Source organism: Oncorhynchus tshawytscha, linkage group LG20 (assembly GCF_018296145.1).
Source record: "Oncorhynchus tshawytscha isolate Ot180627B linkage group LG20, Otsh_v2.0, whole genome shotgun sequence".
Taxonomy (NCBI): domain Eukaryota; kingdom Metazoa; phylum Chordata; class Actinopteri; order Salmoniformes; family Salmonidae; genus Oncorhynchus; species Oncorhynchus tshawytscha.
In genome coordinates, this window is record NC_056448.1 from 50,510,164 (window position 1) to 50,524,247 (window position 14,084).

Consider the following 14,084-nt stretch of genomic DNA (forward strand, 5'->3'; position numbering starts at 1 on the left):
TTTATATACATTTTATTTTTATTTTCCATCAACTCATCTTCAAAACACTCTCCTGCAACCCGCCTCACCAATTTATATTTATAAAAAAGTATTATTTACCTCAAATCTGTAATCCTCCAAGAAGCTAGCCAGAAACTCCAAGAAGCTAGTCTGAAACTAGCCAGAAGCTAATCCAGAAGCTAATCAGAAGCTAGTTCAGAAGCTAGTTAGCTTCTTTACTGGCAAATCGTTAGTATTCAGCTAACCACGGTTTGTGGTCATCAGCTATCCTTTAGCTCGAAAATCTATTGCCAGTTCTGTAAGGCGCTGCGCGGCTCGGAACGGAACATACCGGACCAATTATTCTCTCCATGTCCCTGGATTTCGACTGCTCTCTGGACATTCATAACCGGATCTCACAGCTAGCTAGCTGCTATCCGTGTGACTATCGGCCTTCGTCGATTCCGGAGCAAACATCAATTATTCCGGAGCTAGCCAGCTCCGTCAATCACTCCTGAGTTCCATCAATCACTCCTGGGCTGCAGTCACCTATCCGGACCCGTTTTACTGCCTACGCGGAGCCCCACCGCGCCTTCACAACTGGACTGCCGACGTTATCTACCCGAAGGAGATCCGGCTGGCTCCTCCGTCGCGACGATACCTGAACGCCCATCTGCGGCCTGCTAACCGTTAGCTGTCTTACCGGCTGCTATCTGAATAGACAATCGGACAATTGATTTATTTTTATTATTATTATGTTTTCTTCTTGGGCCTCTATAACTATATCTATTGTTTTTATTTTTGTTGTTGTTGTGTGATTTGGGTTAATCCCCTCTACCACACGGAACCCCACTAATCTACTGACGGAACGCAAGAGGTGGCTAACAACAGACCTCCATCCTATGCTAGCTTGCTACCGATGGCCTGGCTAGCTGTCTAAATCGCCGTGACCCCCAACCAACCTCTCCACTCACTGGACCCTTTTGATCACTCGACTAAGCATGCCTCTCCTTAATGTCAATATGTCTTGTCCATTGCTGTTCTGGTTAGTGTTTATTGGCTTATTTCACTGTAGAGCCTCTAGTCCTGCTCACTATACCTTATCCAACCTATTAGTTCCACCACCCACACATGCAATGACATCTCCTGGTTTCAATGATGTTTCTAGAGACAATATCTCTCTCTTCATCACTCAATACCTAGGTTTACCTCCACTGTATTCACATACTATGATACCTTTGTCTGTACATTATACCTTGATGCTATTTTACCCCCCCCCCAGAAACCTCCTTTTACTCTATGTTCCAGACGTTCTAGACGACCAATTCTCATAGCTTTTAGCCGTACCCTTATTCTACTCCTCCTATGTTCCTCTGGCGATGTAGAGGTGAATCCAGGCCCTGCAGTGCCTAGCTCCACTCCTATTCCTCAGACGCTCTCTTTTGACGACTTCTGTAACCGTAATAGCCTTGGTTTCATGCATGTTAACATTAGAAGCCTCCTCCCTAAGTTTGTTCTATTCACTGCTTTAGCACACTCTGCCAACCCGGATGTTCTAGCTGTGTCTGAATCCTGGCTTAGGAAGACCACCAAAAATTCAGAAATTTTAATTCCAAACTACAACATTTTCAGACCAGATAGAACTGCCAAAGGGGGCGGTGTTGCAATCTACTGCAAAGATAGCCTGCAGAGTTCTGTCCTACTATCCAGGTCTGTACCCAAACAATTTGAACTTCGACTTTTAAAAATCCACCTCTCTAAAAACAAGTCTCTCACCGTTGCCGCCTGCTATAGACCACCCTCTGCCCCCAGCTGTGCTCTGGACACCATATGTGATTGCCCCCCATCTGTCTTCAGAGTTCGTGCTGCTAGGCGACCTAAACTGGAACATGCTTAACACCCCAGCCATCCTACAATCTAAACTTGATGCCCTCAATCTCACACAAATTATCAATGAACCTACCAGGTACCTCCCCAAAGCCTTAAACACGGGCACCCTCATAGATATCATCCTAACCAACTTCCCCTCTAAATACACCTCTGCTGTCTTCAACCAAGATCTCAGCGATCACTGCCTCATTGCCTGCATCGGTAATGGGTCAGCGGTCAAACGACCTCCACTCATCACTGTAAAACGCTCCCTGTAACACTTCTGCGAGCAGGCCTTTCTAATCGACCTGGCCGGGGTATCCTGGAAGGATATTGATCTCATCCCGTCAGTAGAGGATGCCTGGATATTTTTTTTAAATGCCTTCCTAACCATCTTAAATAAACATGCCCCATTCAAGAAATTTAGAACCAGGAACAGATATAGCCCTTGGTTCTCCCCAGACCTGACTGCCCTTAACCAACACAAAAACATCCTATGGCGTTCTGCATTAGCATCGAACAGCCCCCGTGATATGCAGCTGTTCAGGGAAGCTAGAAACCATTAAACACAGGCAGTTAGAAAAGCCAAGCCTAGCTTTTTCAAGCAGAAATTTGCTTCCTGCAACACTAACTCAAAAAAGTTCTGGGACACTGTAAAGTCCATGGAGAATAAGAACACCTCCTCCCAGCTGCCCACTGCACTGAAGATAGGAAACACTGTCACCACCGATAAATCCACCATAATTGAGAATTTCAATAAGCATTTTTCTACGGCTGGCCATGCTTTCCACCTGGCTACTCCTACCCCGGTCAACAGCACTGCACCCCTAACAGCAACTCGCCCAAGCCTTCCCCATTTCTCCTTCTCCCAAATCCATTCAGCTGATGTTCTGAAAGAGCTGCAAAATCTGGACACCTACAAATCAGCCGGGCTAGACAATCTGGACCCTTTCTTTCTAAAATGATCTGCCGAAATTGTTGCCACCCCTATTACTAGCCAGTTCAACCACTCTTTCGTGTCGTCTGAGATTCCCAAAGATTGGAAAGCAGCTGCGGTCATCCCCCTCTTCAAAGGGGTGGACACTCTTGACCCAAACTGCTACAGAGCTATATCTATCCTACCGTGCCTTTCTAAGGTCTTCGAAAGCCAAGTCAACAAACAGATTATCGACCATTTCGAATCTCACCATACCTTCTCTGCTATGCAATCTGGTTTCAGAGCTGGTCATGGGTGCACCTCAGCCACGCTCAAGGTCCTACACGATATCTTAACCGCCATCGATAAGAAACATTACTGTGCAGCCGTATTCATTGATCTGGCCAAGGCTTTCGACTCTGTCAATCACCACATCCTCATCGGCAGACTCGACAGCCTTGGTTTCTCAAATGATTGCCTCGCCTGGTTCACCAACTACTTCTCTGATAGAGTTCAGTGTGTCAAATCGGAGGGTCTGCTGTCCGGAGCTCTGGCAGTCTCTATGGGGGTGCCACAGGGTTCAATTCTTGGACCGACTCTCTTCTCTGTATACATCAATGAGGTCGCTCTTGCTGCTGGTGAGTCTCTGATCCACCTCTACGCAGACGACAACATTCTGTATACTTCCGGCCCTTCTTTGGACACTGTGTTAACAACCCTCCAGGCAAGCTTCAATGCCATACAACTCTCCTTCCGTGGCCTCCAATTGCTCTGAAATACAAGTAAAGCTAAATGCATGCTCTTCAACCGATCGCTACCTGCACCTACCCACCTGTCCAACATCACTACTCTGGACGGCTCTGACTTAGAATACGTGGACAACTACAAATACTTAGGTGTCTGGTTAGACTGTAAACTCTCCTTCCAGACCCATATCAAACATCTCCAATCCAAAGTTAAATCTAGAATTGGCTTCCTATTTCGCAACAAAGCATCCTTCACTCATGCTGCCAAACATACCCTTGTAAAACTGACCATCCTACCAATCCTCGACTTTGGCGATGTCATTTACAAAATAGCCTCCAATACCCTACTCAACAAATTGGATCCAGTCTATCACAGTGCAATCCGTTTTGTCACCAAAGCCCCATATACTACCCACCATTGCGACCTGTACGCTCTCGTTGGCTGGCCCTCGCTTCATACTCGTCGCCAAACCCACTGGCTCCATGTCCTCTACAAGACCCTGCTAGGTAAAGTCCCCCCTTATCTCAGCTCGCTGGTCACCATAGCATCTCCCACCTGTAGCACACGCTCCAGCAGGTATATCTCTCTAGTCACCCCCAAAACCAATTCTTTCTTTGGCTGCCTCTCCTTCCAGTTCTCTGCTGCCAATGACTGGAACGAACTACAAAAATCTCTGAAACTGGAAACACGTATCTCCCTCACTAGCTTTAAGCACCAACTGTCAGAGCAGCTCACAGATTACTGCACCTGTACATAGCCCACCTATAATTTAGCCCAAACAACTACCTCTTTCCCAACTGTATTTAATTTAAATTTATTTATTTATTTTGCTCCTTTGCACCCCATTATTTTTATTTCTACTTTGCACATTCTTCCATTGCAAAACTACCATTCCAGTGTTTTACTTGCTATATTGTATTTACTTTGCCACCATGGCCATTTTTGCCTTTACCTCCCTTCTCACTTCATTTGCTCACATTGTATATAGACTTGTTTATACTGTATTATTGACTGTATGTTTGTTTTACTCCATGTGTAACTCTGTGTCGTTGTATCTGTCGAACTGCTTTGCTTTATCTTGGCCAGGTCGCAATTGTAAATGAGAACTTGTTCTCAACTTGCCTACCTGGTTAAATAAAGGTAAAATAAAAAATAAAAAGAAATAAAAAATTAACAGAGTACCTACACCTTGTTATAAACAGAGTACCTACACCTTGTTGTAAACAGAGTACCTACACCTTGTTGTAAACAGAGTACCAACACCTTGTTGTAAACAGAGTACCTACACCTTGTTATAAACAGAGTACCAACACCTTGTTATAAACAGAGTACCAACACCTTGTTATAAACAGAGTACCTACACCTTGTTATAAACAGAGTACCAACACCTTGTTATAAACAGAGTACCAACACCTTGTTATAAACAGAGTACCTACACCTTGTTATAAACAGAGTACCTACACCTTGTTATAAACAGAGTACCTACACCTTGTTATAAACAGAGTACCAACACCTTGTTATAAACAGAGTACCTACACCTTGTTATAAACAGAGTACCTACACCTTGTTATAAACAGAGTACCAACACCTTGTTATAAACAGAGTACCAACACCTTGTTATAAACAGAGTACCTACACCTTGTTGTAAACAGAGTACCAACACCTTGTTGTAAACAGAGTACCAACACCTTGTTGTAAACAGAGTACCAACACCTTGTTATAAACAGAGTACCAACACCTTGTTGTAAACAGAGTACCAACACCTTGTTATAAACAGAGTACCAACACCTTGTTATAAACAGAGTACCTACACCTTGTTATAAACAGAGTACCAACACCTTGTTGTAAACAGAGTACCAACACCTTGTTGTAAACAGAGTACCAACACCTTGTTGTAAACAGAGTACCAACACCTTGTTGTAAACAGAGTACCAACACCTGTTTCAGTTCATGTCAATCACTGGCCTAAACATGCATTCAGATGCAAACCATAGCCAGTAGCAGAGAGGGGTTAGAAAGTGATATACACTACCATTCAAAAGTTTGGGGTCACTTAGTTTGGGGGTCACTTAGTTTGGGGGTCACTTAGTTTTGGGGGTCACTTCGTTTGGGGGTCACTTCGTTTGGGGTCACTTCTTAGTTTGGGGGTCACTTCGTTTGGGGGTCACTTGTTGATGAAAGAAAAGCTAATTTTTGTCCATTAAAATAACATGAAATTGAGCAGAAATACAGTGTAGACATTGTTAATGTTGTAAATTACTATTGTAGCTGGAAACGGCTGATTTTTTTTAATGGAATATCTACATAGACGTACAGAGGCCCATTACCAGCAACCATCACTCCTGTGTTCCAATGGCACGTTGTGTTAGCTAATCCAAGTTTAGTACAGTAAAGCCTAACAGTGCAGTTAAGCAGTAGTGTACAGTACTCTAATGCAAAGCAATCTGATCTGATTGGCCTCCAAATGTTTCAGCCTCAATGTGGTCTTTGGAACAGTAAACTCAAAATGTGCTTTTCTGTTCAATGGACAGGAAAAGGAGCAAAGCTCCCATTAAAACTTTGTAATTTTATTAAACAAGTTTAAAAGATTGATGTTTCAGCCTTCAATGGCCTTCTTCAGAATCAGTACCCTATTCTGTTTGAAAAATATAAGAAAGGGAATTGTTGCTAAGATACACAATAACAGGTTTTGGTAGACAGATGGTGCTCTTTGGTAAAAAAAAAGTATTTAATGACCAATTGAAAAAGTTATATCCCCATTACACTCAATAATTAGTCGTGCCACCTTTAGCTGCAATGACTGCAACCAACCACTTCCTGTAGTTGTTGATCAGTCTCTCACATCGCTGTAGAGGAATTTCTTCCCACACTGGCATGAAAAACAAATTTAACTCAGCTACATTTGTGGGGTTTCAAGCATAAACTGCTTGTTTCAAGTCCGAAAACAACATCTCAATTGGGATTAGGTTTGGCCTTTGACAAGGCCATTACAAAACCTCATGTGTTGCTTTTAGCCATTTCCATGTAGACTTGATTGTGTGTTTTGGATCATTGTCTTGCTGCATGACCCAGCAGGGCTTCAGCTCCCAGATGGCCTGACATTCTCCTGTAGAATTCTCTGACCCAAAATGTTTTAAAGATACTGTTCACAGCACTCGGGCTCCTGAGTGGCGCAGTGGTCTAAGGCACTGCATCTCAGCGCTAGAGGAGTCACTACAGACCCTGGTTAAGCGGTCTAAGACACTGCATCTCAGTGCTAGAGGAGTCACTACAGACCCTGGTTCAGCGGTCTAAGACACTGCCTCTCAGTGCTAGAGGAGTCACTACAGACCCTGGTTCAGTGGTCTAAGACACTGCATCTCAGTGTTAGAGGAGTCACTACAGACCCTGGTTCAGTGGTCTAAGACACTGCATCTCAGTGCTAGAGGAGTCACTACAGACCCTGGTTCAGAGGTCTAAGACACTGCCTCTCAGTGCTAGAGGAGTCACCCTGGTTCAGTGGTCTAAGACACTGACCCTGGTTCTACAGACCCTGGTTCAGTGGTCTAAGACACTGCATCTCAGTGCTAGGGGCGTCACTACAGACCCTGGTTCAGTGGTCTAAGACACTGCATCTCAGTGCTAGAGGTGTCACTACAGACCCTGGTTCAGTGGTCTAAGACACTGCCTCTCAGTGCTAGAGGAGTCACTACAGACCCTGGTTCAGTGGTCTAAGACACTGCATCTCAGTGCTAGAGGAGTCACTACAGACCCTGGTTCAGAGGTCTAAGACACTGCATCTCAGTGCTAGAGGCGTCACTACAGACCCTGGTTCAGCGGTCTAAGGCACTACATCTCAGTGCATCACTACAGACCCTGGTTCAGTGGTCTAAGACAGTGCATCTCAGTGCTAGGGGCGTCACTACAGACCCTGGTTCAGTGGTCTAAGACACTGCATCTCAGTGCTAGAGGAGTCACTACAGACCCTGGTTCAGTGGTCTAAGACACTGCCTCTCAGTGGAGTCACTACAGACCCTGGTTCAGTGGAGACACTGCATCTCACTACAGACCCTGGTTCAGACCCTGGTGGTCTAAGACACTGCATCTCACTGCATCTCAGTGCTAGAGGCGTCACTACAGACCCTGGTTCAGTGGTCTAAGACACTGCATCTCAGCGCTAGGGGCGTCACTACAGACCCTGGTTCAGTGGTCTAAGACACTGCATCTCAGTGCTAGAGGAGTCACTACAGACCCTGGTTCAGCGGTCTAAGACACTGCCTCTCAGTGGTAGAGGAGTCACTACAGACCCTGGTTCAGAGGTCTAAGACACTCCCTCTCAGTGCTAGAGGAGTCATTACAGACCCTGGTTCAGAGGTCTAAGACACTGCATCTCAGTGCTAGAGGAGTCACATACAGACCCTGGTTCACAGACCCTGGTTCAGACCCTGGTTCGGTCTAAGACACTGCATCTCAGTGCATCACTACAGACCCTGGTTCAGTGGTCTAAGACACTGCATCTCAGTGTTAGAGGAGTCACTACAGACCCTGGTTCAGTGGTCTAAGACACTGCATCTCAGTGTTAGAGGAGTCACTACAGACCCTGGTTCAGAGGTCTAAGACACTGCATCTCAGTGCTAGAGGAGTCACTACAGACCCTGGTTCAGAGGTCTAAGACACTGCATCTCAGTGTTAGAGGAGTCACTACAGACCCTGGTTCAGAGGTCTAAGACACTGCATCTCAGTGTTAGAGGCGTTACGACAGACACCCTGGTTTGAATCCAGGCTGTATCTCAACCGGCTGGACATGATTGGGAGTCCCATAGGGCGGCACACAATTGTCCCAGCATCGTCTGGGTTTGGTCGGTGTAGGCCATCATTGTAAAGAAGAATTTGTTCTCAACTGACTTGCCTAGTTAATTATTATAATAATTTTTTTAAGATTTGGAAAAAGTCCCAGGTTAAAAAAAGAAGATTGGCTCCCTGTTCATCAGTCTCTTCATTCATCATTTGATAATGAATATAGGCTGCCTATTCATAATATATTCACATCAGACTATTCTCAATTCAATCTTGTAATCTTGTTTTTAAGTTTACATCTATATAGGCCTATGTGTGTACTGCAGTTAGTTCCACTGATATCCTGGTTGTGATCCAGTAAAACAGAGGCCTGTTGTGACCTGTGCAACGGCATGGCATGACGTTGTAGTTCAGAGATGTAGCCTATAGTTTATTGTGTGTGTGTGTTGTGTAGGCTGTGAGTCGCTTGTGAAATGCACAAGCCATGAATTTACGTTGTAAAGAAATGGTCAGTGAAATCAGGTGTTAATGGTGTAATCCTACGTTTCAATTAGGATTTAAGCACTTCAATTTCTGCCCACCAAATTTTTGCCCACCCCACCAACGGGTTTCTGGCTACGCTACTGCAGCTTACCTATAGGAGGTGTGGTACAGGGCTGGTAGGTGGGTCTTCACAGACTCCACCCATGAACACAATACTAGGCTGTGATTGGGCACAAGACAGGAAATGCTGAGCAGACCGGGAGGATCTGAGGAAAAAAAGAGGAGAAATGATGATCACGTGACCAACACCAGAAGTACTACATCTCAAAGCTGTGTCTCTGTATGTCGATGCTGTATCTCTGTATGTCGATGCTGTATCTCTGTATGTCGATGCTGTGTCTCTGTATGTCGATGCTGTATCTCTGTATGTCGATGCTGTATCTCTGTATGTCGATGCTGTATCTCCGTATGTCGATGCTGTGTCTCCGTATGTCGATGCTGTATCTCCGTATGTCGATGCTGTATCTCTGTATGTCGATGCTGTATCTCTGTATGTCGATGCTGTGTCTCTGTATGTCGATGCTGTATCTCTGTATGTCGATGCTGTATCTCCGTATGTCGATGCTGTATCTCTGTATGTCGATGCTGTGTCTCTGTATGTCGATGCTGTGTCTCTGTATGTCGATGCTGTATCTCTGTATGTCGATGCTGTGTCTCTGTATGTGTGAGAGATTCAGTCTTTCTGAGGACGGATGTATCTGTGAAAGATACACCCACAAATACACAACAATACAATAAACACATTATAATGAGGGGATTCCTCACAGCTCAATCTGTTAGAGCAATATAAGTTATCTATCTATTCGATCTAATAATAGGAGAAGCTTCTCCTCTCAGGTCCCACCCCTCTTATCAGTAAACTGAGGACCGTCAGGAAGCCATTACAAAAAAGAGGGAGGAGTCTCTGTATAGATGGGGAGAGTCGATGCTGGGAGGATGGGGGAGGATAGAGGGGAGTATCTGAGAGGGATAGGGGGACAAATAGGGGAGAATACAGGGAGGAGGGGGAGGACAGAGGGGATTCCTGACAGGGAGGAGGGAGGAGGATAGAGGGGACAGTCTAGAGGGGGAGGAGGGGGAGCTTCAGACCCTGGTTCAGGGAGACCCCTGAGAGAGAGGACTAGAGGGGGAGGATAGAGGGGAGAGTGAGAGAGAGGATAGAGGGGAGAGTGAGAGAGAGGATAGAGGGGAGAGTGAGAGAGAGGATAGAGGGGAGAGTGAGAGAGAGGATAGAGGGGAGAGTGAGTGAGAGGATAGAGGGGAGAGTGAGAGAGAGGATAGAGTTGAGAGGAGAGGGAGAGGGGGGAGGGGGAGGATAGAGGGGAGAGTGAGAGGGAGGAGGGGGAGGATAGAGGGGGGGAGAGAGAGGGAGGAGGGGGAGGATAGAGGGGAGAGTAGAGAGAGAGGATAGAGGGAGAGTGAGAGAGAGGATAGAGGGGAGAGTGAGAGAGAGGATAGAGGGGAGAGTGAGAGAGAGGATAGAGGGGAGAGTGAGAGGGAGGAGGGAGGAGGATAGAGGGGACAGTGAGAGGGAGGAGGGGGAGGATAGAGGGGGAGAGAGGAGAGGGAGGATAGAGGGGAGAGTGAGAGAGAGGATAGAGGGGAGAGTGAGAGAGAGGATAGAGGGGAGAGTGAGAGAGAGGATAGAGGGGAGAGTGAGAGAGAGGAGAGGGGAGGATAGAGGGGAGAGTGAGAGGGAGGAGGGGGAGGATAGAGGGGAGAGTGAGAGGGAGGAGGGGGGAGGATAGAGGGGAGAGTGAGAGGGAGGAGGGGGAGGATAGAGGGGAGAGTGAGAGGGAGGAGGAGGAGGAGGATAGAGGGGAGAGGAGAGGGAGGAGGGGGAGGATAGAGGGGAGAGTGAGAGAGAGGATAGAGGGGAGAGTGAGAGAGAGGATAGAGGGGAGAGAGAGGAGAGAGAGAGAGGATAGAGGGGAGAGTGAGAGGGAGGAGGGAGGAGGATAGAGGGGACAGTGAGAGGGGGAGGGGGAGAGGATAGAGGGGAGAGTGAGAGGGAGGAGGGGGAGGATAGAGGGGAGAGTGAGAGGGAGGAGGAGGATAGAGGGGAGAGTGAGAGGGAGGAGGGGGAGGATAGAGGGGAGAGTGAGAGGGAGGAGGGGGAGGATAGAGGGGAGAGTGAGAGGGAGGAGGGGGAGGATAGAGGGGAGAGTGAGAGGGAGGAGGGGGAGGATAGAGGGGAGACTTACATCCTAGCCTGAGTCTGGTGGTCTGGATGAGGAGTCCCTGCTCGTCATGGCAGCTGTAGTTACCCTCGGCAGCGTGTTCTGCGTTCACGAGGACCAGATGACCGCCTGATGTCACTCGGTGCTGCCATGGCAACACGGACCTCCTGTTCAGACGCCACTCCACTGACGTCCTAAAGAGACAAGACATCATGATGTTTATTGGTAGTCAGACAACTACACACAAACACAGTCACGCACACAAATACACAAAGCTACAGTCAGACACACAACTACAGTCACAGTTACTAACAGTCAGAGAAAATAAACAGCCACACACTAACTGCACAGGGCCAGGTAAATGGCAGGGACAAGGCCTTACTCTAAGTCAAAGGGTACTACGACCTCCAGGGACAATATGTCCTAAATTAAATTGACTCCCCAGTGTCACGCAATGGGAACATATTGATATAGACTGACCCCTAGTGTATCATACCTGTCCAGCTCTGATACAGACTGACCCCTAGTGTTTCATACCTGTCCAGACCTTCTAGAGAACATACTGATACAGACTGACCCCTAGTGTATCATACCTGTCCAGCTCTGATACAGACTGACCCCTATTGTATCATACCTGTCCAGCTCTGATACAGACTGACCCCTAGTGTATCATACCTGTCCAGCTCTGATACAGACTGACCCCTAGTGTATCATACCTGTCCAGCTCTAATACAGACTGACCCCTGTGTATCATACCTGTCCAGCTCTGATACAGACTGACCCCTAGTGTATCATACCTGTCCAGCTCTAATACAGACTGACCCCTGTGTATCATACCTGTCCAGCTCTAATACAGACTGACCCCTGTGTATCATACCTGTCCAGCTCTGATACAGACTGACCCCTGTGTATCATACCTGTCCAGCTCTAATACAGACTGACCCCTGTGTATCATACCTGTCCAGCTCTGATACAGACTGACCCCTGTGTATAATACCTGTCCAGCTCTAATACAGACTGACCCCTGTGTATCATACCTGTCCAGCTCTGATACAGACTGACCCCTAGTGTATCATACCTGTCCAGTGCGTCTCTACACAGCAGCGTAACGTTGGACCCTATCCTCCCGTACTGAACATCTGAAACTAGACAGGAGAGAACATACTGATACAGACTGACCCCTAGTGTATCATACCTGTCCAGCTCTGATACAGACTGACCCCTGTGTATCATACCTGTCCAGACCTTCTAGAGAACATACTGATACAGACTGACCCCTAGTTATCATACCTGTCCAGCTCTGATACAGAAGTGTATCATACCTGTCCAGCTCTGATACAGACTGACCCCAGTGTATCATACCTGTCCAGCTCTAATACAGACTGACCCCAGTGTATCATACCTGTCCAGCTCTGATACAGACTGACCCCTAGTGTATCATACCTGTCCAGCTCTAATACAGACTGACCCCTGTGTATCATACCTGTCCAGCTCTAATACAGACTGACCCCTGTGTATCATACCTGTCCAGCTCTGATACAGACTGACCCCTGTGTATCATACCTGTCCAGCTCTAATACAGACTGACCCCTGTGTATCATACCTGTCCAGCTCTGATACAGACTGACCCCTAGTGTATCATACCTGTCCAGCTCTGATACAGACTGACCCCTAGTGTATCATACCTGTCCAGTGCGTCTCTACACAGCAGCGTAACGTTGGACCCTATCCTCCCGTACTGAACATCTGAAACTAGACAGGAGAGAACATACTGATACAGACTGACCCCTAGTGTATCATACCTGTCCAGCTCTGATACAGACTGACCCCTAGTGTTTCATACCTGTCCAGACCTTCTAGAGAACATACTGATACAGACTGACCCCTAGTGTATCATACCTGTCCAGACCCTCTAGAGAACATACTGATACAGACTGACCCCTAGTGTATCATACCTGTCCAGCTCTAATACAGACTGACCCCTAGTGTATCATACCTGTCCAGCTCTAATACAGACTGACCCCTTTGTATCATACCTGTCCAGCTCTAATACAGACTGACCCCTAGTGTATCATACAGGGAGGAGGTGAGGGCCCTCGGAGTGTGGTGTCAGGAAAATAACCTCACACTCAACGTCAACAAAACTAAGGAGATGATTGTGGACTTCAGGAAACAGCAGAGGGAACACCCCCCTATCCACATCGATGGGACAGTAGTGGAGAGGGTAGTAAGTTAAGTTCCTCGGCATACACATCACAGACAAACTGAATTGGTCCACTCACACAGACAGCATCGTGAAGAAGGCGCAGCAGCGCCTCTTCAACCTCAGGAGGCTGAAGAAATTCGGCTTGTCACCAAAAGCACTCACAAACTTCTACAGATGCACAATCGAGAGCATCCTGGCGGGCTGTATCACCGCCTGGTACGGCAACTGCTCACCCTCAACCGTAAGGCTCTCCAGAGGGTAGTGAGGTCTGCACAACGCATCACCGGGGGCAAACTACCTGCCCTCCAGGACACCTACACCACCCGATGTTACAGGAAGGCCATAAAGATCATCAAGGACATCAACCACCCGAGCCACTGCCTGTTCACCCCGCTATCATCCAGAAGGCGAGGTCAGTACAGGTGCATCAAAGCTGGGACCGAGAGACTGAAAAACAGCTTCTATCTCAAGGCCATCAGACTGTTAAACAGCCACCACTAACATTGAGTGGCTGCTGCCAACACACTGTCAATGACACTGACTCAACTCCAGCCACTTTAATAATGGGAATTGATGGGAAATGATGTAAATATATCACTAGCCACTTTAAACAATGCTACCTTATATAATGTTTACATACCCTACATTATTCATCTCATATGCATACGTATATACTGTACTCTATATCATCGACTGCATCCTTATGTAATACATGTATCACTAGCCACTTTAACTATGCCACTTTGTTTACATACTCATCTCATATGTATATACTGTACTCGATATCAGCTACTGTATCTTGCCTATGCTGCTCTGTACCATCACTCATTCATATATCCTTATGTACATATTCTTTATCCCCTTACAC

The 14,084-nt window shown here is 46.7% G+C and overlaps 1 protein-coding gene across 5 annotated transcripts in view; it reads right to left on the reverse strand.

Moving 5' to 3' along the window:
- The window catches only part of LOC121840225 (interleukin-11 receptor subunit alpha-like), a 62,402-nt gene that overhangs the window by 17,539 nt on the left and 30,779 nt on the right, over positions 1 to 14,084 (reverse strand). For all 5 annotated transcript variants that reach the window (XM_042302795.1, XM_042302793.1, XM_042302792.1 and 2 more), the window contains exons 4-5: positions 11,035 to 11,204; positions 8,922 to 9,036 (exon numbers count right to left, since the gene is read on the reverse strand). In XM_042302795.1, the coding sequence (XP_042158729.1) occupies positions 8,922 to 9,036; positions 11,035 to 11,204 (285 nt within the window). The remainder of the gene's footprint in view (positions 1 to 8,921; positions 9,037 to 11,034; positions 11,205 to 14,084) is intronic.